Source organism: Gallinula chloropus, assembly GCF_964237585.1.
Source record: "Gallinula chloropus genome assembly, chromosome: 2".
NCBI lineage: Eukaryota > Metazoa > Chordata > Aves > Gruiformes > Rallidae > Gallinula > Gallinula chloropus.
In genome coordinates this window covers 46,962,063-46,985,978 of record NC_140086.1, presented here as the reverse complement: position 1 = coordinate 46,985,978, position 23,916 = coordinate 46,962,063, and the positions used below count along the sequence as shown (strand labels likewise).

At 41.5% G+C, this 23,916-nt stretch overlaps 2 protein-coding genes across 2 annotated transcripts in view; both read right to left on the bottom strand.

Annotated features, from left to right (window-relative positions):
• The window catches only part of GAREM1 (GRB2 associated regulator of MAPK1 subtype 1), a gene marked incomplete at both ends in the record, with an annotated part of 105,146 nt that extends 104,954 nt beyond the window's left edge, over positions 1-192 (bottom strand). Inside the window, 1 exon segment of the mRNA XM_084280187.1 lies at positions 72-192. Within this exon segment, the coding sequence (XP_084136313.1) occupies positions 72-192 (121 nt within the window).
• A 7,122-nt stretch (positions 193-7,314) lies between these two features.
• Positions 7,315-23,916, bottom strand: part of LOC311189270 (ras-related protein Rab-10-like) — a gene marked incomplete at both ends in the record, with an annotated part of 31,288 nt that continues 14,686 nt past the window's right edge. Inside the window, 3 exons of the mRNA XM_084260893.1 lie at positions 7,315-7,389; positions 16,737-16,838; positions 22,468-22,557. Of these exons, the coding sequence (XP_084117019.1) occupies positions 7,315-7,389; positions 16,737-16,838; positions 22,468-22,557 (267 nt within the window). The remainder of the gene's footprint in view (positions 7,390-16,736; positions 16,839-22,467; positions 22,558-23,916) is intronic.

Genomic DNA, 23,916 nt, shown 5'->3' with positions numbered 1-23,916 from the left:
TTGCCCCCGCAGCCCGGCCCCGCTCCCCGCCAGCCGCCGGGCAAAGCCGGCCGCTCCGCCGCCCCACGCACCGCTGTCCAGCCGGGCGATCTGGGGGAGCCGGTAGGTGCTGACGAGCAGGTCCAAGGGGACGGCCACCGCGCTCCACTTCACGTCCTTGAGGCTGCAGCCCAGCGGCGGGCCGGGGTCCATCTTCCCAGCCCGGGGAGGGGAGGGAGGGGAGCCAGACAGGCAGCGCCGGCGGGGTGCTCCCACCCGGCGGGGCTGCAGCCGGCAGGGCGGGGGAGCGGAGAGGGGAGCGGAGGGAAGGAGGGAGGGAGACCGCCTCGCTCAGCGCTGGCCGCCGCGGGACATGCCGAGCTAGGCAGAAGGGGAGGCCCGCCGGACGGCTGCTGTGGCGGCTGCTGCTGCTCCCGCCGCCCCCCGGGACCGGCTGGGGCCGCCCGCCGCCGCGCCTGGCCCAGGAAGCGCCATCCCAGCACTGACTAATCAACAGGGTGCGAGCAACGCCTGCGCAGCTGCCGCTCCTCCCCGCGCCGAAAAGGAAAGTGCCGGGCTGCCTGCCCGCCCGCTCGGGAGCGCCGCCGCCAAGTCTGTCCCTCTCACTCCACCCTCCGACCGCTCGCCCGACGTGCAGCCCGCCCGCCGCCGCCGCCGCGCACGGCCCCGCCGGGCGGCCCCGCAGGTGCGAGCCCACCCTTCCCCCTGCGGACTGCCGGGGTAGGGAAGGCGCGAGGAGAACCTGTCAGCGAGGCGGGGGTGTGCGGGGGCTTAATAGCCCGGGAGGTCGGCGGCTCTTGGAGCGCATGGATTTCCGTGAGCCGCTTCCCTGCGCGAGGGGACGGAGGGCCGTCTGCCTGCGCGCCTGCTTCTACAGCTGGTGGGGAAAAGGTCTCGCCTCGCCTGCCGGGGAGCCATTCAAAGCAAGCGAGGTGCACTGCGGCTTCCCGCTGTGTGGTTTAGCGTAGCAACTTTTCCCCTAAAACTCATCCTACGTTAAGAAAAATCCAATTAGGTGTTGGCTCTATTAGTCCATTATTTCAGTTTTCACCTGTGGCCCACAGGTGGGTGTTTACAGCACGAAGAGTGGTGTGCAGGTCTTTGCCGGCTTTGTCCTGTCACTACAGCACATCGTTACGGTCCGTATGTTGGGTGTCAGAGGGACTCCAGGCTGCTGCAAAGTTTAAAATCAGCTGCTGGTTCTCTTTTCAAACTGGCTTGTGTGATGAACTATCATCTTCACAAGCTATTTTATGTTACCATTTTTAAAGCATTTTTATCTCCAGATTGCCAGGCTGCAGAAGCTCTGGGAAATCAGGCCGGAAAGGCAAACCCCTGAGCGCTCACACTGTGCTGTGCTTAAGCTTGTTTTGTTCACTTTTGTGTCAAAACTTTACTTCACTGCTGTACACTTGGTGACATTTAAGGCTGTACTGTGGACTGGAAACACAAAAGTGCCTTTTAGTGATTTGTGAAACGCCTGGAAACATCCACAGCTACCATCTCCCCCCCAGGCCGCATCTCCCACCGCTTGAGACCACCGAGGATGGCAGAGCTCTGGGAACTGCTGTGGTAGTGAAGAGCTTCTCCTGCTGCTTGCCCTTCCTCACGTGCGTGCCACTGCCCTGTGCTGGTGTGGCTGCGAGCATGAAGAGGGCTGAGACAGACACGCTCTTGTTCTGCTCTGTGAGCAGACCTTATCCATGCTCTCCAAGATGCAACAAAGACTCCGGAGGCCCAGCTGGCACAGGGGATCATAGAAAACTCCAGTTATCTTGCTTTATATGGATCTGAGTTGGTTTGAACCTCATCCTGACGTGGGTCCATGTTTAGGCTGCAGTCTGGCACTGGGATTTGCCAGCGCTGCGGAAAACTTTCGTTCTCTACGTTCAATCATGCTGCTGTTGGGTTCCCTCCTACCAGAATAGTTCGCTTTTAAAACATGACTTTTTTTTTTTTTCAAAGTAGCTTTCCTTTTACAAAGTTCACCAACTGCTTTGAACAACTTATATGAAGCTACTGAAGTGCAAAGTAATACAATAGCTAAGAGCGTTACTTTTGAAATACAGACAGTGGTTTTAAGCATGGTTTTAAGTCGTTCGGGTTTGACAAGGTAATCGGGCTGGGTGTACAAGGCAAAGCAGATCACATCAGACTGGGATACACCAGGACTTGAAGCACTAATCTGCTGGTAATTGTTTTTTTTAACACAGTCATAGCCAACATTAATTTTGTGACAGATACCGTCTCACAGCATATCCTTCTCTCAGACATGCACTTCTGCTGTCTGGGAAGAAATGCATCTTTCACACAGAAACAGTTAATGCTAATTTCTCTTTAAAGATTTTCTCATTCTCCAGGCAGTTTTAGATGCCCTAAAGCTTTTAGGTCCATCCTCATATAACCATGTTTGTGTTTCACCCCCAACCAGTGGAAACCCAACCCCACTCTTAGTACTGGAACAAGACAATTTTTTTAAAAATGTAAAAAAAAAATCTAAATTTCAGTATTTTTTTTTTCCAGGAAAAGAGGCATCATAAAGCTTACTAGTATTTAAAGACCTCACTGGAGCTCTCAGAATGACTTTGTTATGTGTTGTAGCTGTAGTGTAACCCAGCTGCCTTATAATAACTTCTAATATTACACACAGAGTATTCAAACCACCAGCACATATGAATCTCAGATGATTTCTTGTTTTAACTGCACCTTATGTATAATTAACACTTGAGATAGGATCGTTTCTCTGATGTCTAGCAATGCCTTGGTCCCTCAGTGTGATCTTTTACCAGTCTCCTCCGGTGCAAAATGCTAACGAAGCCATGGGACCTGGAGAGGAATCCCCTCGAGCAGAACCACCTCAGGGCTGGGGCTTCCCTTCATCTATGTCATCCTCATTTTTGTGTGTGTGCCTCGCAGGTGGCCTTCAGAGACAGGCTTTTCTCTATCAACAGGAAATTGTCTCCATAAAACCGTAAGCAGTGACGAGGAGTGTGTGTGTGGGGGGAACTCGGAATAATTCCTGAAACTATTCTGAAATGCATTTTGAATTGAGTGGCTTTTGTGTCGATTTCACAACGCATTTGCGCAGCAGGCTGTAAAATCTCCAGTGTGTTTATTCCATTGCCAATAAAAAGATTTTTTAAAGCATTCTGGGATCATCATCAGTTCAGATCTCTGCTAAGATTTGAAACAGCGCTGTTCACCACACACACGGTCTTGGCATGAATCCGGTAGGGTGCACACACCAGATAAAACCCCCAGCCTTGTGCAGCAGGTTTCATGCGCAGCCATCGGAGTCAGTATTTCAGTATAAACCCCTCCCTGTGATTGAAGTGCAAAGGGAAACAACCAGAGATGCAGCAACCATTTCAGAATCAGACCCTGAACGCCTGCCTTTCTTCAAGGTATGAGGGAAAGACAGCACAAGACAGCAATGCATTTGATACAGGTGACGCTGACAGTTTGGAAGAAAACATTATTCCTGTATGTCTGGCAAAATGCAAGGAATCTTTGCTCAGGCAAGGTATTGTAAAGAGAGATCCAAGGATCCTGCGTGAACATTCAACCTTTCATCTTCTATTCCACTGTGCATCCTCCTTTTTCCAGTTAAATCCCTTAATTTGACCTGTACTTACTGTAAAATTTCCATCTGTGGGAACTTGTGTGACACTATCATCCCACCAGCTTTGCAGACAATAGCAATAATGCTCTTAACTTACATCCTATTTTCTAGTTGGGAAAGTGACTCCAAAACCATGAATGTTCCAGCTTGATGGGAAGTTTTTGGTGCTTTCCAGTGAGTGATGGTTTTCCCCCAGTGGCTTGCTGCTGTGAACACAGTCCATAATACAGGTGCTTAGAAAGAGGCATTTGCTTTGCTCCAGGAGAGCAAAAGATACAGATAGGAGAGCGTTCATTCCACCTGGAGTGTTACAGATGAAGCACCCAGTTTGCAGGCAGGGTGAGGCATCCTGCAAGCATTTGCTGTTGCATGGGAACCTAAATACTTGCACCTCCCTAAGGTGGGCCAGTGACTGAATCGTGCCTACGCCGCAAGTAGCAGAAAGCACCACGAGAAGGAAAAACATACCGAAGAAACTCCTGTATTTGAAATTCTGATTAGCTATACAGAGAAGAAATTAAAATTATGGATGAACCTGACCTTCTTTTATCTGTTTTCATTGTTAGGAAGAGTGGAGACAAACTCAGAGAACTAGTAGGTAAACTTCTGAGAGTTTAGGGCAGCTTAAGAGTTCATCAGAGATCCACTGCTGAGGGAAAACTGCAGAATTTGATCTATGCAAGGAAGGAGAGGAAGTGAAATAACTAGCTTGCCTGAATCATAAAATCTTCAATTACCTGAAAGAAAGTAGGTCAAGTTGCTAAGTTATGAATAAATTTCTAGAATATACATGGACAAACCCAGGAAAGGTCCCCAGATGTTAGACAATTTGATTTAAAAGACAGCAAGGTAGTTGGAAAGATGCATAGTGAGAAGACCAAGGGAAAAAATCGGTCTGTTATCCCATGGAAGGGGAAATTCATTTAATTATTACCTAGCTACTGGTGATGCTGAGACACCAGTATCCTTAATGCCTTTTTTAACCTCACTCTTCAATTTAAGAAGGCAAATGTGATTTTATTACTAGCCCCACTGACAAAAGCCTAAGAATTTAGGCTAGAAAAATGAAAGAATAGACTGGAATATACTTAGACAAGTTAAAGGGTTTTTGTAAGACTGGACATAATGAAACTCCCTTAGGGTTCAAGCAGTGTTAGACCTGCTACTGACTGTCTCCAAGAAATCAATAGAGGATGAGTGAGGTTCCAGAAAATTTGAAAAGAACTGCACCTCTTTTTAGGGTGGGAGGAACAAGCTCTGCAAACTGGTTCACTGAACTGCTACTCAAAAAAGAAAAACACCCATTTCAATAGGTAATCCAACCATTTGTAAGCACCAGCATGGGTTTGTCAGTAAGAAAGGATACCAGATCAATCTAGTTTACGTCTATTAGATGGTAATGAGGCTTCGTGGGTAGAGTAGAAAGAGTGAGGACCACAGGGTTTCCCAGAGTGTGCTCGTAACGAAAACTGAAGAGAAGGTCTAGACAAGCATATAAAATGAGTGCAAAATTGATTTGAAATAATTAGTACTTCCAGGCTGAAAGGATACATTGAACAGGATTTCACTGAGATCTGCCTTGGATTCAGAACTGCTCAGTGCTTGCATGAACCTCTCTGATGACTAAACAGAATACGCTTACATTTGGAGGCTGTATCTCCAGGAAGAGGCTCCAACTACGCCGCAGCACAGCATTACGATTCAGAAGGATCTTGGCAGATTGGAGAAACTGAAATGCCACTGAATAAGGAGAAACAGAAGGTTCTACACATACAAAGGAATAATCAGCTGCACAAGTATGTACCAGGATAAAAAAGCAGTTCTTCAGAAAAGAGATTACGAATCACGAGCAATGCTAAGCTATCTTGCATTATGCTGATGCTGGAATGCCTAAGTAGGAGTATCATAAATAAGGAAAAAAGAATTTTACTCTATCCAGCCATTAATATTTAAACCAGAGTAGTCTGCTCAGTTTTCAGGTCTACACTCCAGGATAGTTGAGAACCAGCGGAGAGGAGAGAGACAAAAGTGGAAAAGGATTCACAAAACCCTAACTGCAAGGGAAGGTAGAAGGGACAGGAGTTATCTGGCCTAAAGAGATGAGAGAGGCAGGCAGAGGTGTTCACCTACATAAAGAGGACAAGGAGAACCTGCTCTCCCTGTGTACCAGTTAGGTTAGGTATCAGGAAACTTCCTGCCTGCCAAACCAGTTAAGTAAGGACTGTACACCACTCAGACCTGAAATCTCCATCACTGCAGGTCTCTAAACTAATCTTCCTGCAATACAGCAGGGACAGGTGATCTGAGGCTGAGATAAGGAGAGAACCTGGACAGCCTCTCAAAATCCCTTCCAGCACAATTTTGTTCCACTGCCACGGCTGTAACTAGGGCAGGGATTATCCTTTGTTCCGTGTTTTCAGATTTTCCTCTAAATGCTCCTTTAAGCCACTGGCCATGATGAGGAGCGGCTGTAAATAGTAGCCCTTCCCATCCTTTGTGCAGTCACCTGGCAGAATGCTCAGGCACATTAGGTCCCATGTGCTTCAAAAAGCATTTTCCAGTTGAGCTCACTGTCTCAATACCAAATTTAATAATAATTTGACATTATGACAATCTGCAAACAGCCCTCTAAAAAGGAGGAGGCATATTTCAGGAGGGTGGTGACATTCCAGAACAATAAGCCAGTGGAGTTAGTTATTCTGGATGTGCCAGGATAGCTCACAACACAGTTTTGCACAGTAGTATTATTCGTTCGCAAATGGTGATAAAACAATTAAATTAATAATCAGCAAGAACCACATCTCCGAGGCAAAAAAAGTAATTAAAAAGGAAAGAGAAGAAAGACTATAATCTAATCACCACAACGCTTCAGATTTCCCAACTTGTGTTTGTGCGTGTCCCGGAGGTTCAATTTGTGTTCCCTTTGCTTTTGGTTAAAGAAAAAGAAACTGGCATCCTCATTCTGCCCTGATTTACATGTAAATAAAACCTGATCTCCTCTACTGAAATTGAAGATGTTACATATCAGTTTAAAGCAGATCTAAACGAGCACTATCAGATACCTGATGCATTTGTACTTTAAGAAGCGAACACAAATATCTCACAGTATCAAACAAGCCCTGCATAGCCTTTTAATGTTGTGATCATTTACAGCCAAAGGAACATATGAAAACACAAGTATGCTACTTGTTCAAGGGTACTCAAGGGTGTATCAAAGGCAAGTATCAGCTACTTAACCACAAGTTATCTGGGGGTAGAGCATAAGTGATTTCATGTATCGGAAAGCTGCCCATGTGATAATGTCAGTGTTCATTGTATTACAAATTTGGAGTAAATAAAAGAGAAAAAAATAGTCAAGGTGAGATTGGGATGGGTTTTTTTGTTTTGTTTCAGGTTTTTTTAATAAAAGAAAGTTAGTACACTTAGATTTCATCCCTGCAAACATTTTTATGCACATGCAGTCATCCTGTGACGCATCTAATAATTTCCAAAGTTAGATAATTGTTTTAACTTCACATTAAAAATATGAAAATATAATATACACATATCAAAACATTTGCAATCAAGTCCGTGTAATACAAAGAATGCCCAAATACTGTGTTTTGGGATTACAGGCTCCCTTTTAAAATCTTGCATGTTCCTTTGCAAGAGTTAGTATTTTCTGAAGAGAAAATGGAATAAGAAACAATATTTCAGAATGCACAGCAGGTTCTCTTCTTACTTTCATTTAGAGTCACAACATCTAAGTCATATAATACACAGGATTTCTGTAAAACAAACAAAAGCAAACATTTAATGAAGATAATTAGAACACAACTTGAAAATCTTGAATTTTCATCTATTTTAATGTGTAAAAGATTGGAGGGGGGCACTCGTTATATTTTTTTCCTTTGAATATTTAATTAAAATATTGCAGTTTTCTAATAAATGAGACAGAGACTGATGCCCATGCAAGTCACAGCTTGGTGTATGTACATTCTTCAGCTGCCTCTAACATCTCTCCTAACTCCCAAGGTGACAGATGACAGAAAGTGTCCTTTGAGGAGACACTACAGACCGCATGAACTGATATGATACATCTTTACTCACATGAATTGTTCTAGATGTACAGGCTCTTCTGTTGACTACATGGAATATTACTAATTTGCAGTTAAGTACAGTAATCTTTGAAGCACTGAGCACGGGGTGCAAAAATCCAGTTGAAAGGAACAGGGGAATACAGAACATTAGTACCCATTAAGAAAAGGCACAGGTTATTAATTGTTAGTGTCACAGTTTTGTGTAGCTGGGTGCTGGGAGAGAATGGGGGGCTGCAGAGATGGCTGCTGTTAGAAGCAGCTAGAAGCAACTCTGTTTGAATCTTTTGCCCATGACACTGATCGCAGAACGGTCTTTCCCTGTCCTTATCTCAACTCCGAAGCCTCTCAATATATATTTTCTCCCCTGTCCAACTGAAAGGGGGAGTGATAGACCAACTTCAGTGGTTTCTGGCCTCCAGCCAGGCCTAAACCACCACAGTTATAAAGGCTGACAACTTGTTTTGTGAAATTCACTACAATTCTCTTCTTTCTCATCTTTGTTTAATAACCAAGAATACCCCCACATGGAAACAACCTGGTCTTTATCGAGATCAACTACCATCAAAATAGCACTCCACCCTTGTAAAACATTTATGTACTGATCACAGGCACAGATTTAAAAAGAAAAAAATAAATACAAAAATCCGCAAAACCAGGACTCTCCCTTTCAGCCATAAATTCAGCTAGATAATTAGTGCTGTCCAGAGAAACAGTCAAACCCAGTTGAGCAATACAATACCACTACATGTTGCAATCTTGTACTCTAAAACTATGAGTGCCAAGCCCTGAACACAGGCAGAAAGACACAGAGAACATTGTCACATACCTAGGGGGGGAAAAAAGAAGTCCTAATGTCCTTAATTGCCATTCTCCTGCCTGCTTCTTGACAGGTTTACCAAATAGGAAACGGGCACACAGAGAAGTTAAGTAAAACCACTGGATTCACCACATTCCTCTCTCAATCCAAACCCAACAGCCATAAACAACCATTCCTCACAATACAGAGAAGCTTCCAGAGAAGACAGCTATCTAAGCTGGAATTAATTAAATTCAAAATATGGGGGGAAAGAAGGCACCGATTCACAGGAATTTTTTACTCTGAGGGTGGTGAGGCCCTGGCCCAGGTTGCCCAGAGAAGCTGTGGCTGCCCCCTCCCTGGCAGTGTTCAAGGCCTGGCTGGATGGGCCTTTGGGCAACCTGGTCTAGTGGAGGGTGTCCCTGCCCATGGGAAGGGGTTGGAACTAGATGATCTCTCAGGTGCCTTCCAACCCAACCCATTATGTGATTCTATGATCATGTAGTACAAAGATAATTGTGATTCAGAATCAAGAAGGTACATGTATGATGTCACAGGGTGGTGGAATATTGACTACACCCAGAAAGGTTCACCTAAAATCACTCAGCTGAATCAAAATGAGGGGAAGATAAAAGGTTCCCCCATGTTACACTAAGCTTTGTGTCTCTTTGAGAATCTATTTAACACTATCTACAGTTCTGGAGAAAACACATGACATTTCTCTCCTTTTCCTTCTGTAGCCACAGTTCCAGGTCTTCCAGCAGCTGCAGGAACCTAGGGAGGCTTCCACAGTGCATGCTTCTGGGGGAGGAGATGAAACACACAAGATGAGATCAGAAGTCATGGACAGAGGCAGGAGTAGAGGGCAGGGAAGGTACCATAGTGTCTGAAATGCAGGATGGATGCTGAAGCTGTCATGAATAAAATTACTAACACCTATTGTTCTGACTCTAGCCACAATAAGACTGATTTTAGGAATTCCTCATCATTAGTCACATGTAACTCATGTATGAAGAAATACAGCATGTGCACTTCTACTTGTTTTTTATTGGAGCAACAAGTACCAACAGACAAACCATTTTTATTACCCTCAAGACTTCACACAAATTCCAACATGCAGCTTCATAAGTTCTGATTTAATTTTTTTCAGTCGTGTAAGGTACTTGAGTACAGGCATTACCCATTATGATTTGTGATAGGTGGAGACAGTATTTGGTAGCCTTCAAGCTCAGACAGTAAATTCTGAAGACCTTTTTAAGAAAGGGAGCAAGGCAGAATCAAAAGTACACAACTGTAACCTTTTAATCTCAAGGAACAAGACACCACTCAGGTCTAGAGATATGATTCTGAGGGGAAAAGAAAAAAGAAGAAATAAAAGCTTTGGAAAACAAAGGTACAATAAGAAAGTTAAATTTGCTCTGTTTAGAGTTAAGAAATAACACTGAGCCTTGATTATTGTGGACATAAACTAGTATATTTAATTTCACCACTACTTTTTCTTCAGAAGAAAATATTCAGTTTACGTTGCAAAAGTTCTAGAAAAATCAGTTTGAACAATGTCAGAATTCAGGTTTCACTTAACTTCAGATGCTTACCTGCAAATATTTTACTACTTAATAGCACTTTTGGGTGGCAAGCAAGCTGACCGTGTAACCTCAGCAAGGATCCTCAGCACTACATGCGATTAAGAAGGGTGAAACATACTTGACAATGAAACGTTCCACATAATCTGCAAAATCATTATCTGACAGTAGTTCATCAACAAATTAGCCAGGACTGAAAGACAAAGAACCACCTCTCCACAAATAAAAGGTAGTAGTTTGTTTCAGAAGCCATTTAGAAGTTGAGGGCTTTAAGGATCACTTCAGTTTGGCAAGAATGTTCCATACAGGATCTTCATCAAGCAGATAAAAGCCTGGGATTTATTTAAGCAAATGTCTTATACACGGATTTTAAAAGTGCACCTTTATAACCTGAAGAGATACTACAAGTCCTGCATAAAACTCTGAAGGAATAATCGAGCAATCCCACATAGTGCTCAACTTCAGAGGAGCCTTGGAAGAGGTGGGGCACCCTCCTCTCCTGAAATTCCAGCAGGAAGGTATGCAAATCTCTCCCACTTTTGAGAACAAGGCGGGCAGCATTCCTTCTTCAGGGCTCCCTGAACACTAAGGCTTCCAGCTCACATTTCAGCTCAGCCTGTTGGAACTCACTCCCAACAAGCTGTGAAATGGGGAGAAGAACCACAATGGTACTGAGAAGCTCAGATTTCCACTTCAGCATCTCGGGTAAAGTGGGGTTTTGAAAATACCACCACAGACAGAGATGCAGCTCTGCCCTGCAGTGATTTTAGTAAGATGCTGAAACCTCCTGCTATCAAATGCTAGTTCTTCCTGTTGAATAGCACAGCAGACATGACATGTCTCACAGAACAGGCAGGCATCTGTTTAAGCTGGCTTTAAACTCTCTGCTTCATCAGTGGAGAAAATCAGACAGGATGAACTGCTCTCTACAGCCAGGTGTCTCTCCTCCCCAGCTCTAAGCAGAGTTTGTATCACCTAACTTTGAGAGGCAGGAATTGTGATGAGATGGCTGAGCTGCCAAATCTTGGGGTTTTTTGTTTAGTTTGGCTTTTTTTAATCGGAAAGCAAGCTGGTATACAAAAGTAAAATGATAATTCATCATCAAAAAATAAGGGAAGCTCTTTGAATAGCTTCTAATGGAGCACATTCATAAATCTTAGTTAAGAGCAGCTGCCTGTTCCTTGCTGGAAAACTGCTTAGATTAGCAATCATACACCAAGTTGGATTCACCTACCCTGGCACCACGAGTAATGTGTTTTGACATTGGTTTAGTTATTTTGGAAGTGGGGTTCATGATGGGTTTGGGAAGAATTTTGCCATATACATTTCAATGCCCACAAGAAAGGCAGACCTGGCGTGCCTGGGGGAGAACTGTGGGTCTTGAGAAACAAACCACAGGGACTACAACTGTAGCTGCTATTATTTGTAACTTCTTGAATTCCAGGGATTTCTGTTCTCTCTAATAACAAAATGATCATACTTAATGGCTGCAATCATAGCAGTGACAGTTGACAAAGACTGGCAAAGCATGGCAGGGAACTTCAGGCAACCATGTTCACCTGGCGCCTGTGCCTGAGCTGCCAGCAGAGAGAGCGCAGTCAAGACCAGTCCCGCCATTTTCTTGACATGTATTTTCCCCATACTCTGTAATTCAAAATGTCAGACAGTCCTCTCACAAGAGGAATGGGCAGGACAGGGGGCAAGCAGTCTCAAACAAGAGCTGGAGATGTATTACCAGGGAAAGCGATCCCTGGGGCGGTAGGGAGAGGGCCGGGAGAGGATATGAGGTCAGGCACAAAGGATCTAACTGCCACAGAGCATGTTCCTCAAGATATGGGCATGAAGTCCTTGCTCCCAAAGCTTGCTGTTCCACAATGTCCAAAACATCTAACCCACTGGCAAAGTGTGGGTCTCTATCTCCCTCTTCTGTTAATACCACATAGACCATAACAATGTTATACTGCAAGGAGTTATTTCACAAACTTGAGAAGACAGCTGTGCTGTTACTGTAAATTTCCTCAACCCTTGAGATTAAAATCCCTATTTTAAAAAGCAACCCAGCTTCAAAGTCAAGATCTTCCAGAAACAGCAAATGCCAAAGTAAGCCAAGTGTGTAACATCCCTTTGGTCTCCTGGAGTTTGTAAGTCTGATCATATGAAGCCATACAGCCTGAGATAGGAAGTCCTCTGTAATGAACGGAGAGAAAAAGACAACCTCCAGAACACAGTTCTATCCTGAAACAAGGATAGAGATGATGCCAGACAACCACACCAGACCAGTCATGCAAATTTTGGCTAAGGCTGCACACTCAGATGAATCTCATCCCTTATACTCAAACATTATGATTAAGTTTTGATTTACATAGCCTAATTACATGCTACTGTTTCCAGAAAAATGTCTGGCACATTCGATGTCCAGAACAGACTTTATTTTTTTTTTTTAATAATTAAACAAGATTGTGTAGTAAAATTATGCCCTATATTGCAGCAGGAATAAGAGAGTTGGCACTATTTATCCTCTTTGCTTTAATCTCCATACCTTGGTTCTCATGTGTGTAATGCTGAATATACTACCTGATGTTACTAAGAAGGTTATGAAGATAAAAATCTATACCAGATCTAAAATACAGCATTAGAAACATTATGAAAAACCTCATGCAGTAATTAATATTCTGTGGTCATTATAAGATAAATAAAGGGCAAATAAAGCCTCCATATGCAACCAAGGACAACAAGAAACCCTGAATGAGCACTGCTAGAGCACAGGGGTCTTTTGGACAAACTAACAATTCCATGAACTTTGGCAACAACAAAATCTGATTTCCTATGGATTTGGGTCTTGCAGTGAACCAAATTTGATATCCATGATGCAAGCTCCAGCTGGAGTGGCTGGTTGAAGTGGTTTTCAGTCTCTCTGTGTAGTCATCTCTGTCTAATACTGTATGAACTAATGCTGGAGACTTGACTTCTGCAGAACACTCTGCCTCCTCTACCCAGCTCCTTATTTTCTAGGAACTCCTCAGAAACTTGATTTTCTTTTAGTCTGACCTGTCAAATTTGTTTAGAATCAGCTAGGAAGTTCCAAAGGTACTTTAGGAGCAGAGAAATGGAACACACAATGTAATTTCAAAAATATTGTTGCCACAGGAAAGGAAGGTAAAAAGATCAAGGAAGGACAGAATAGGGGCCTGATGCTTCTGAATGTTCATCTCAAATGACATCCATCTGTTAAACATTAAATGTTACTCTCAACAGCACAGGGAAAAGTCTTACATGGATTTTGAGTCTTCTCTGCTCAGCAGATATAAGTTTGTTTAATATTATATTAAAACAATCTTAGTAGCCAGCCATTCTTGGGAGGCAGGCAGAACGTAAATGTTGGTTAGCTTTATAGCAGAAAAGGGAAAATTCTTTTTTTTTTCTTTTTTGTTGAATACAATTTCCCTCCTTCTGCTCCTAGTTTAGAAAAATACCAGTCACCACACCCAAAAAGACAGAAACACAAAGGCTTGTCATATTTTTTTTTAAAGCTAGTTGAGAAGAGTATTGCTTGTCAGCCATGAAACAAAACACCACCAAAGTGCAAACAACAACTGCATTTTGGGTGGTATTTTTTTTTGTTTTGGTTGTCTTTTGAAGACTAAGTCACCAGTACACATAGTTCACTGGCAACCAGAAGCATTGTTAAGGACCAGCTGCCAGCCATTAATGAACAGGTTTAGGCATATCTGAGACTCCTAAGAATTATGGATAAATAAAATAATAGTTTTATTTGTCAACATGTCTAAGCAAACCTCTGGGATAAGTTGTGTCGTTCACATTCATTTCCCACTGCAGCCTTTCAGATACAATCAAATCAGTTATTATTAACTGACTGCTTCAAAATGGTGAGTTCTCAAAAATACAGCATGACTTCTTAGCTTAGCAAACAACATCTGATTGTTTTAATGAGACTACCCCTATAAATTAGAGCTGTAGGAATGAGACTCAGCATGGAATGGCAGAGATGATAAATACCTGAAAAGTTAAGCAGTGCTTTAGTTGTCTAAATCACTGGCATACAGAATTCTTCTCCCTCCTCTAAGCCCACTACAAGTAAAACCACAAAAAAAAAGATACAGGAAGTACAGCATAAAATAATGATGATACAAACTTGCCTTTTTTAATGCCTGACACATTTTAATGTTATTTTTTTCCCCCTGATCTTTCACTGAACCACAACTTCTTCTAAATTTCAAGAGAATGAAGAAGCTCATTACTTCTGGATGAGCTCTATAACTCCGGACATTGATCTTCCCCATCTGCAGGAGTGTTTTCTGTAGACTTTTTTTATAAAGAAATGCCTGTGGTAGATGGTGAACAATAGCATACAGAAAAAAGCCCTTGATTTCCTCAGCTCAGTACAGCCTACTGCAATGCATCTGAAAATGGTCTACTGCCTGCCAGCCTGCTCTGCCTATCTATCTTACTTCTGAACGACCTTGACATACTTCCCAAAAGCATTGGCCATAACCGACTTTCCTAGGTAGTTCCTTAAAACGAGTTTCCTTGACGGGACTGGTACAGCAATGACATGCTTCCACTGAAGCATCTCATCAGTCTGGGACAGGTGGTCCTACTGCAGAAGTCAGTGAGGCCTGATATCCTGCTACCTCAGATGTAGGTGTCCTGGGCCAAAACACTGTGAAAAGCTGTATCTCTTTTTTTTACCATCAGCAAGTACGTGTTTTACCACTACTGAATGGATGTGTGACTGAAGTGATCTCAGACTGGCATCTATCATGTCATTTTTCACAGCTACTAGTCACACTTCCTACTGCATTTTTCCTTCTCCAAAATTTCATCAGTTAGAGGAAGTTAAAATTCAAGTACTACATTCAGATTTCACAGTTTTATGAACAAGCAAATTATTTTGTCGAACCTGAAAACCATGATGAAACTGTATGGTAGATTTATTTTTTTTACCCTGAACTCTTTCTTACCAGGCCAGTGGTAAAACCAATTGGGCTAAAGGAGGGCTTGTTTAAATCAACAAATGCATTTCACTAAAAATGACAAATTAGACACCAAAGTAATGGTACATGATGCCCCAACGGGGGACTGCACACATTTCCAGGTGAGGTGAAATGTTACTACAGATGAACTTGACAAATTCTCATGAACATGTTTTCCCAGCACACATACTGGTATGCAGAGCACACCGCTGCATCCTCAAGCAGCTCCAATCAAAGCCGTGCAGCAGTACAGCACTTTCAACACGGTCTGAATTTGTTTGCATGTCCTCACGACAAAACCCATGCATTTTCATGAAGATGAGCAGGAATACTGAAGCTCCATTTAAAGTAAAATGAGTACAGGCAATCTTAAAAGTGAGAAATACCCCAAATGCTGCAGATAATTCTCTTGGATCTTACCCAAACGCCCTCTGCAGAAATGGTCGTTTCACACGTATTTGTCTCTGCAGGAGTTATGATCATAGCTATTGTTTTGAAGGTTTCATGCTTCATACTAACAAATACATTCTCTGTTTGCAGTAGACAGTATCTTTTTCATTTACAAGAAAATCAGAGTTATCTGATTTTGAGACTTTTTTCCCAACTATTCGTGGACCTGCCATTATCCTGGTGGCTGCTGAGTTGCTGAGCTTCATTTTCATGCTAAAAGAATCAAAAGCTTTTCTTTTATTTCCACCCCCCCCTGCTCCAAAACAACTAACTACAGCTTGTGTTATTGTGTAATACAACAGGACCTTGATTTAGGAGTCTAACCCTGAACTATTATTCTGACCATCCCCTATGGCTACTTAATCAAAACACTGCAACTTGTGACTTTGTCAGTAATTTTGCTCATTTATCTTTATTATGACTTCAAGAGCATTCGGAATGGAAGGCTAGTTCTGTATAACTAATATTGGTGATGAATGGCAATGATAATGCATTACATGAAGAACATCCATTACTGTCTAAAATAATATCCTACTGTCTAAAAATAAATTGCAATGCAAAACATTTTCAGAGCTAATTAACAATAATTCAGTCTTACAAAAGTATTGCAGCCCTGAGGAGTAAGGACCTTTAAGCCAACATACTCTAGGTAGGTAGAAATGCTGACTCTGACAGCTAAAACATTGATTCTACCACTAATTAACTCAAATCTTTAGGTCCTAGTAACTTCAAAAGCACTAGTGTAAATTACCAAACCAACAGCTGTGAACTTTGGATAAAACACTGGACTGCTGAACATACAAGATCTTCTCAATTCAATCAGCAAGCAGCATCTTCACAGTGTGCATATTCTACTGAATCCTACAGAAGAAGGAACCTCCCTGGCGCAGAAGTGGAACTACTCTGGAGCTGTTAAGCTCTCTTGAAGAAAAGCATGGGAAGTAAAGCCACAAATGCAGTTTTCCTGATCTTCTCTTTGAACTGTATTTTTATCTGCTCCCCTCTTCTGTTGTTCTCCCTCAATCCTCCTCTCCCATGTTCCTCCTCTGTATGTCTACAGCTACAGGATCCCCCATAAATACTAACTCCATTACTCAAGAACAGCACTGTCTGTGCTTAGTTATTAAACTTAGGTATTTACAACCTTGTTTACCCAACCTGTCAAGAAAAATCTCCCATGTTCTTTCTACTCAGAGCAGAGGAGGAGCCTACCTTTTCCAGGATTTCCTTAGTCAAGATTGAGAACGCATCCTCGATGTTCACGTTATCTTTGGCACTGGTTTCAAAAAAGGGTATTCCATGTTCCCAAGCAAGCTGAAAAACAAATGTAGGCGGTGGGATGAAGAATCTTTAGGAAAAAAAAAAACCCAAACCACTTCCCAATACTAATAGCAAGATATGGAGGTGTTCTGACAGCTTCTAACACGCTACATAAACACTGATTAGGTAAATGTCAGCTCAGTAAAGTACTCTATATTCATGCTCAGTTTTCTCATTTCAGGTAACTTAAAACATTCTTCTTAGATTTTTGCCTTTTCAAAACAACTTTTAAAACCTATCTTTACTTGTAAATAAGAATAAACTCAAGTGGGTCTGCTCTCAATGTTTTGATATGTTTGGAAAATGAACTGTCTCCTAGGCAGAGGAGGAAACTAATGGAGTGACTGCATTAAAGTATAAATAAAAATATGACAAAAACTGTAGAAAAAGTGGCATGATGAAATATATATATATTTTAAAAGATTTTTACTTTTTTTACTAGACAGTGAAAAGCTCAGAGATAACAGGCAAGCAAAGAAAAGATACGTATGTGAAAATATATTATGGTAATAAGAGAGCAAATACTTAGAACAAAAAGGCACCACAGGCCTTGCATTGGTCAATTTTATTTACTAACATGTGTCCTCACATTTCCAGTGTATTTCCCTTACAGATAGGGTCCAGATATGCTGGCATGAGGAATAATAAACAACAAAATTCATAGCTTTTTAAGGTCTTGAAATTTTTCTCATTTACACAGTTAAATACATGGAGAAAAACAGTTGCATCATTGCCTCCCAAGGAAGGGAGGGGAAGGTGGGAATAATATCTGCCAGAAAAACAAAGTGGGAGAGTCTGTTTATTGCCTTTGCAATGGAACCCCTCTCAGTACACATCTGGAGAGGACAATCGCAGGCAAAGAAAGTACCCTACTACTTATAATGTACAAAAAATACTATAATTACCGATCACTTAATGATTTATTTGGAAGGCTCTCCATTAGGATAAAAAAAAATCTCATGTTGGCAGTTACATTTGTTTTCAGTAAGTTCTAGAAATAAAAAATTAATGCTTTACAAAAATCCAAAATCAGGCAAGGCAAGAATTTGACTTCAAAATTTTAGTCAAAATATAATAAAGTTTGTGTTAAAGGTAGGGAAAAAAAGTAAGCAAATGGCTTCAAAATGCTGTAAGAAAATGTAATTTTTAAAATAAAAATGAGATCAAGACTGTTTCTTAAGGCAGTCTGCTTCACATGGGATTCTAAAACTCCAGCTGACTGCTGTGAACCGTTTTCTGTATTGCAGTAACTTGTGAAAAGTTAGGCTCATCTGACTATTGCTAAGTGTCAATGCTTAAAACAATGATGTAAAATGGTTCATAAAAAACCCCCACAGGCAATAAAAAACCAGCTTATAAAGTACACAGAATTTACTATTAAACATTCTTTTTCTTTGGTCACGTAAGAGACTCCTAGAGGCTGCCTATGTACAAACTCGGATAAACATAAACAGAAATCATCTGGAAAGATAAACTCACTCAGAATGACACTACTGCCCATACAATATGGGGTCAGCCATGGCTTTGCCAACCTGACTCTTGAAATCTGCCAACAGTGGAGATCCTGTAGTCTTTATGGAACCCTTTTCCATGGCTACCACACCATTCTAGTGTAACTGGTTCTCCTTACCTCCAACCTGAACCTCCCAAGCCAAGATTTGTGTCTGCCTCCCCTTGCTTTATTATCTGCCTCTGCTGAGAAGAGTGTAGTTCTGTCATGCTTGTAGCCACACAACTGCTGTAGACCAGTAACTGCTCCTTAGCTGCCTCTTTACCCAGCTCCCTCAGTTCTCCTCATGGATTACTCGTACTAGATCACCTTTGTAGCTGTGTCTCCTAGACTCTCTGTGGTTTCTCAACATCCTTCTTGAAATGAGGGAGCCAAAACTGGACACAATATTCCATGTGGCCTTGACAGCACTACATGTGTGTGTGTGAGGTAGTAATCTTCCCAGATCTACTACCAATATCCTATTAATGTAGCCCAGCATGCTTTTAGCAGTGAGAGAACACTGTTCACTTATATTTGAGCTGATGTTCAGTGTAACCCGCTGGTCCTTTGCAGCAGGGCAGTGTGTAATCCATCTCAGGTGTAAATCTCTGCACTTCATCTTCAATTTCATGATGTTTCCATTGGCACAGTTCTCAAGTTTATCGAGGTTCCCCAGGATTGGTTTTCTTCCATTTGGTGGGACAGTCACACCCCTTAACCTCATGTCACACACAAATCTTCTTGTATCATCATTCAGATTACACCCCTGATGTGCTCTGCTTACCACTAGCAACTAGTCAGACATACAGCCTTCACCTCTTGTAGCCCAGCCAATTTTTGATCCACCTAATGGTCCACTTGTCCAGTCCACACCTCCTAGCTTCCAAGTGAGGATGCCATTATTTAATTCAAGATCACAAGAAAGCCTTATGTATTTCAAGATCCTTGAATATTTCCTTGTCCACACTGTTATTCCCTGGCAACACGGAAGGCAGCAACAGTGGTGAACCACAATTTGCCCTCTGATGATTACTCCTGCTTATCTTTGTGTCCTTTATGTCCTTGGAAAAGGATCTAATGAAAACATGCTCCATGATCCTCCCACTGACTGAAGCAAGGCTATCTGAGCCCTCAGTTCCCTGCACCCTCTTTTTTAAAGACAGCTGTTGTGATGGACTCTTTACAGTCAACAGGGATCTCCCCCAACCATCATTTTTCAGAGTAGACTGACAGTGGCTCAAATCACACCGTCCAGCTCTTTCAGCGCAACTGGGTGACATTTATAATGTCTATGGCTGCACCCAACTTTTCCTAAGCAGTTTCTAACCCAATGCTTTCCCACTGCTGGCTGACCAGCTCCTTCCCAAATCACGCCTATACACGCAGAGGTCTGGCAGCAAGCTCTGTCTGTGGAGACCAATGCAAAATAAAACTTTAACAAAACCCCCCAAAACAAACAAACAAACAAAAAACCCTGACCCAAAACCTTGTGTACTTAGCCTTCTCAGCACCACGTTACTACACTGCCTGGTACAACTGGGCTACCAATTCACCCCCATTTCCTCTGTACATACACACACAATGTCAAAGAAAATTACCATATGTATTATTCCAATTAATCTCCTATGCTGGTGAGCACTGTGCCAAACAAGTCCTCTAAAATTATAGCTAGATGGAAAAAAAACAACAGTCCAGTGTTAAAGCAGTTGGAAGTATGAATACAGCTTTGGCTACTCCCTCTCAAAAAGAAACTGAACAGGCACATTCAGAGAGTTACTTTTTTTTTGCCTTTAGGAGCATCTTGAATAGAGCCATAAATAAAACAGCTAAATACATTTACAAACCTATGGAAATGATGCTACTGGGAAATGTTGTATTATCCTTGAGAACAGTTTGGAGATCTCGAGTGAAATAAGCTCATGTCTTACTTACAATAACAAAGTAAGTAATGCCAGTATCTTTTCAAGGGCAAAATTTATTTCCTATTGTTCATTTCTTTTTATTCAAAATATACTACTTCCTAGCAAAGTGCTGCTATGATTTCGTAGTGTTGAATCAGAGAGATGTGTCTAAATCATTCCTAGAACTCTGCAGAATGTGGGGGGTTGTTTTGGGGTTTATTTTGGGTTTTTTTTGTTTGGGTGGGTGTTTGTTTTTTTTTTATCCCCCCCCCCCTTTTTTTTTCCCCTCCATTTGTACCGTACCTGTAAAACCAGCCTTGCAGTCAGGCACATGAAGACAGCAAAAGCAAAAAAAATGGAAGACTATTTTACTTGGCTCTTTCTGTTAGAAAGATGTAATATGAGAAAATTGGTCACATTCTGCTAATTCATATAAACTTCAACACTGTTATTTTTCAGTGAAAAAGATAAAATTATTGGTGAGCATATAAGGAATGGAGGAGCCCAATGTGGTCAAATTCAAACATTTCCCAAAGTGAAGAAAAAGCTACTGACACAAGATAATACTTCATAGTGTTAAAATTAAAACTAAGTGATCAGAATTATATAATTACAAAAGGAAAAAAATATTCTCAGCATTAGTCTATAAAGTGGCATACAATGGCCACTCAGTTATGATAGACTGTTACAGAAATGCCAACATATATGGTAAGATTCTCAGGGAATTTAGGGATCTTTACTTAACTGCTCATACTCACAGGGTAAAATGAGATCTCTAAATATGAATTCCTATATAACAGAGTAATTATCAAACTATTTTCCACTCTTAATAGGGTATTTTCTTCTTGGGAGTGAGAGGACAGTATCAGCTCTCATATTGCTAACGGAATCTTCTTCCTGATGGCTCAGTCTGATTCTTAGAAGAACTAGTAGAACTGAATTGTTGCCTGGCTTCAGAACACAGGAGAAATCTACAAAGTAAACCCATGGTTGAGGAGGTAATGAATTGTTTCTAAAACATTCTACACTGAGAGAAATTTTGATTGCATGTTTAAGTACACCAAAGTCAGAAAATGTCACGGTTAATGCCACATGCCAAACCCTACTGCTGCCCTCTTGTGCACATGCACCCAACGACTGGAGATTTCTAGCTGCACACGTGTTTCTCAGCAACCTCATTCCTTGTGCACAGATACAGCACATTAACTTCAAAAGTGTCTTGCATATGAGCAATGAACTTTCCAAAGCTTCTACCTGCAGTGCAGTTGAAAAGGTGATTCTATTTTTTTATTTTTAAAGCTCCCATCTCTGGGATTATATAATCATCAAGAAATTATCAGTGGTCTTTTCTTCAAGCTCAAGACATCCGGCCTGACTCACCATGCCCAAAGCAAAACAGAAGGGCTCATTCCAAGTTCCAGACAACGGATGCATACAGTTTGCAGCTGCAAAATATACTGGTGTATAGGACAAGCTCTCCTGCGACACTGAAGTCATTATCACAATTTCTTCTGCTGTAGCATGGCTCCTGGATTTCCTTGCTGGTTCTCTGCCACTGCCTTTAGAACAGCACTCCCCACTCAACATCAGTTCTTCCCTACAAATGGTCAGCAGGCATAAACTATATTGTAGTCTCAGACATGTGATACATGCACACAGAGTTAGAACTATGGGAGCTGGTTATTCTCTGTATGTATCCGTCCAATATTGTTTAGGGCTATTCACAGCCAAGGCAGATCACAGTACACAGGCTGTCAGAATAGTTCTTTATAGACAGGCTGTAGCAAAAATAAAAATAAATAACTAAAAAAATTAAATCATTGATAGGTGCATCAGATACTAGAAAAATGATGCAGAATACATTATATATTTTTATATTTTAGTATTCCACATTAAACCAGTACTCTGAAAGTACAGACTCTAAAGCATTTTTAGTTTTAATTCAAAATACAGAATTTCTATTGTAACACCTAAAACTTTTAGAGTACATTTTAACTTTGAACATAAAAATCAGTATTCTAAAAAGATCAGCTAGGAGTTACTTAACGTCCTTCTCTTCGTGTGCAAATCCCCCGCTCTCCCCCCAACACTCCAGAACTCAACAACTCTTCTCCTGGAGCAAACTGAATTTGTGGAATCCAGGAACTTTTTACAATTTTCAGTGTAACAGCTCAGTCACACACTAAGATGCTGAGGAGAACCCAAAGAAAGTACTAGTGATCAATGATACCTTTTCTCCTTTTTGTTTTGGAACTACACGTTCTGACTCCTTATCACACTTGTTGCCCAACAGTATTACGTCCACTTCATCACCTGCTTTCTAAAAGAGAACCAGCATTAATAAGTGTAAAGTAAAAAAAAAACCCAAACAAACAACAATAGCCCTTCACCACCAGCTAGCACTAACCTTCAACTCTTCATTTCCTTGAAAGCAAGGGCTAAATTCTGTCCTGGCCTTTGCAACAAATATTTTCTACTGGTTACTGGGATTCAGAGGAAAACAGCTAAATTGCAAAGGGTGAAAAAAGTCATTTAATAAGCACAGGGAGTAATTTGGAACCCCTTTTGTAAGGTAAAAAGTACCACCTTCTGATGGGTATTTCATCTTGAGGCTTTGAGGTGACTGGAAGTGCCCTGAACTCACAGACACTGCCCACCCTGAAGTAAGGGGTTCAGGGATCAGCATGTCTGCCTGGCCTATGTCCAGCACTCACAGGTAAAAAGGAAGGAATTTGCTGCACCTGAAAGAGCACTTCTATGTGCTGCACTTCTGCACACAGACTCCAAAATTATACTCAAAGTGCTGAAATTCAACATAAAAAGTTTGTTTATTCCCAGACACTTGGAAGAAGGCAAGAGATTTTTAAATGAAGTAAAATTCAAAAACTATTGATTTCAAAGGGGAGAAAAACCTAGCTTTTTGACCTTGTCTCCATCCTTCAAAGGTTCCACTAATCCAGTTGCATACATGATGACTGAGAAATGCACTGGATGCTCCACACCAATGTTAAGATAAGCCACTGTAACTACACACGACAGGAATAATGACAAGGAAGAGAATGGTTCAGCAGTATCATGTGGAATTTGAAAAATGACATTTGTTGTCAAAATCATAACACTTAAAACCACTTTTGGTGCTTAAATGGAAGAACCTGAGGGGTCTCCATATAGAGACAATTAAAGCCAATGTGGTCTGATCCCATGACTCATATTCTCAAAGTACATCTTCACAAAGCTTTCCTGCTGACTCAAAAAGCCTGGTCTCAGGCTGCAGATCTTCCCTCTACAAGGATGTTGATGACATCTCTCATCTCCATCAAAGTTTTTACAGCACATGGACTCACACCTCCCTTCAGGGAAACGCAGAGAAAAACCTCTATTCATTAAAGGATGAGAGAATCATTATTTTTAGACTATTTTCACTTCTACAACTAAGTTGCTGCATTTGAAGAGTACAGCAGGAGACACAATCTATTATTAAGGAACATGATTTCATTTTTTTTAATCCACTCTCATTTCAGAGTCAGCTAATCTCATTTCATACCCACAGCTGATGTTCAAGATAATGTAGTATTAAAATGAAGTAAGCTCATCATAAGAGTACAAAGTACAGGCCTAAAATAATGAATCAATCTAACCTGGATTAATAGACCAAAATGTTGGCTGTTTCAGAATGCAC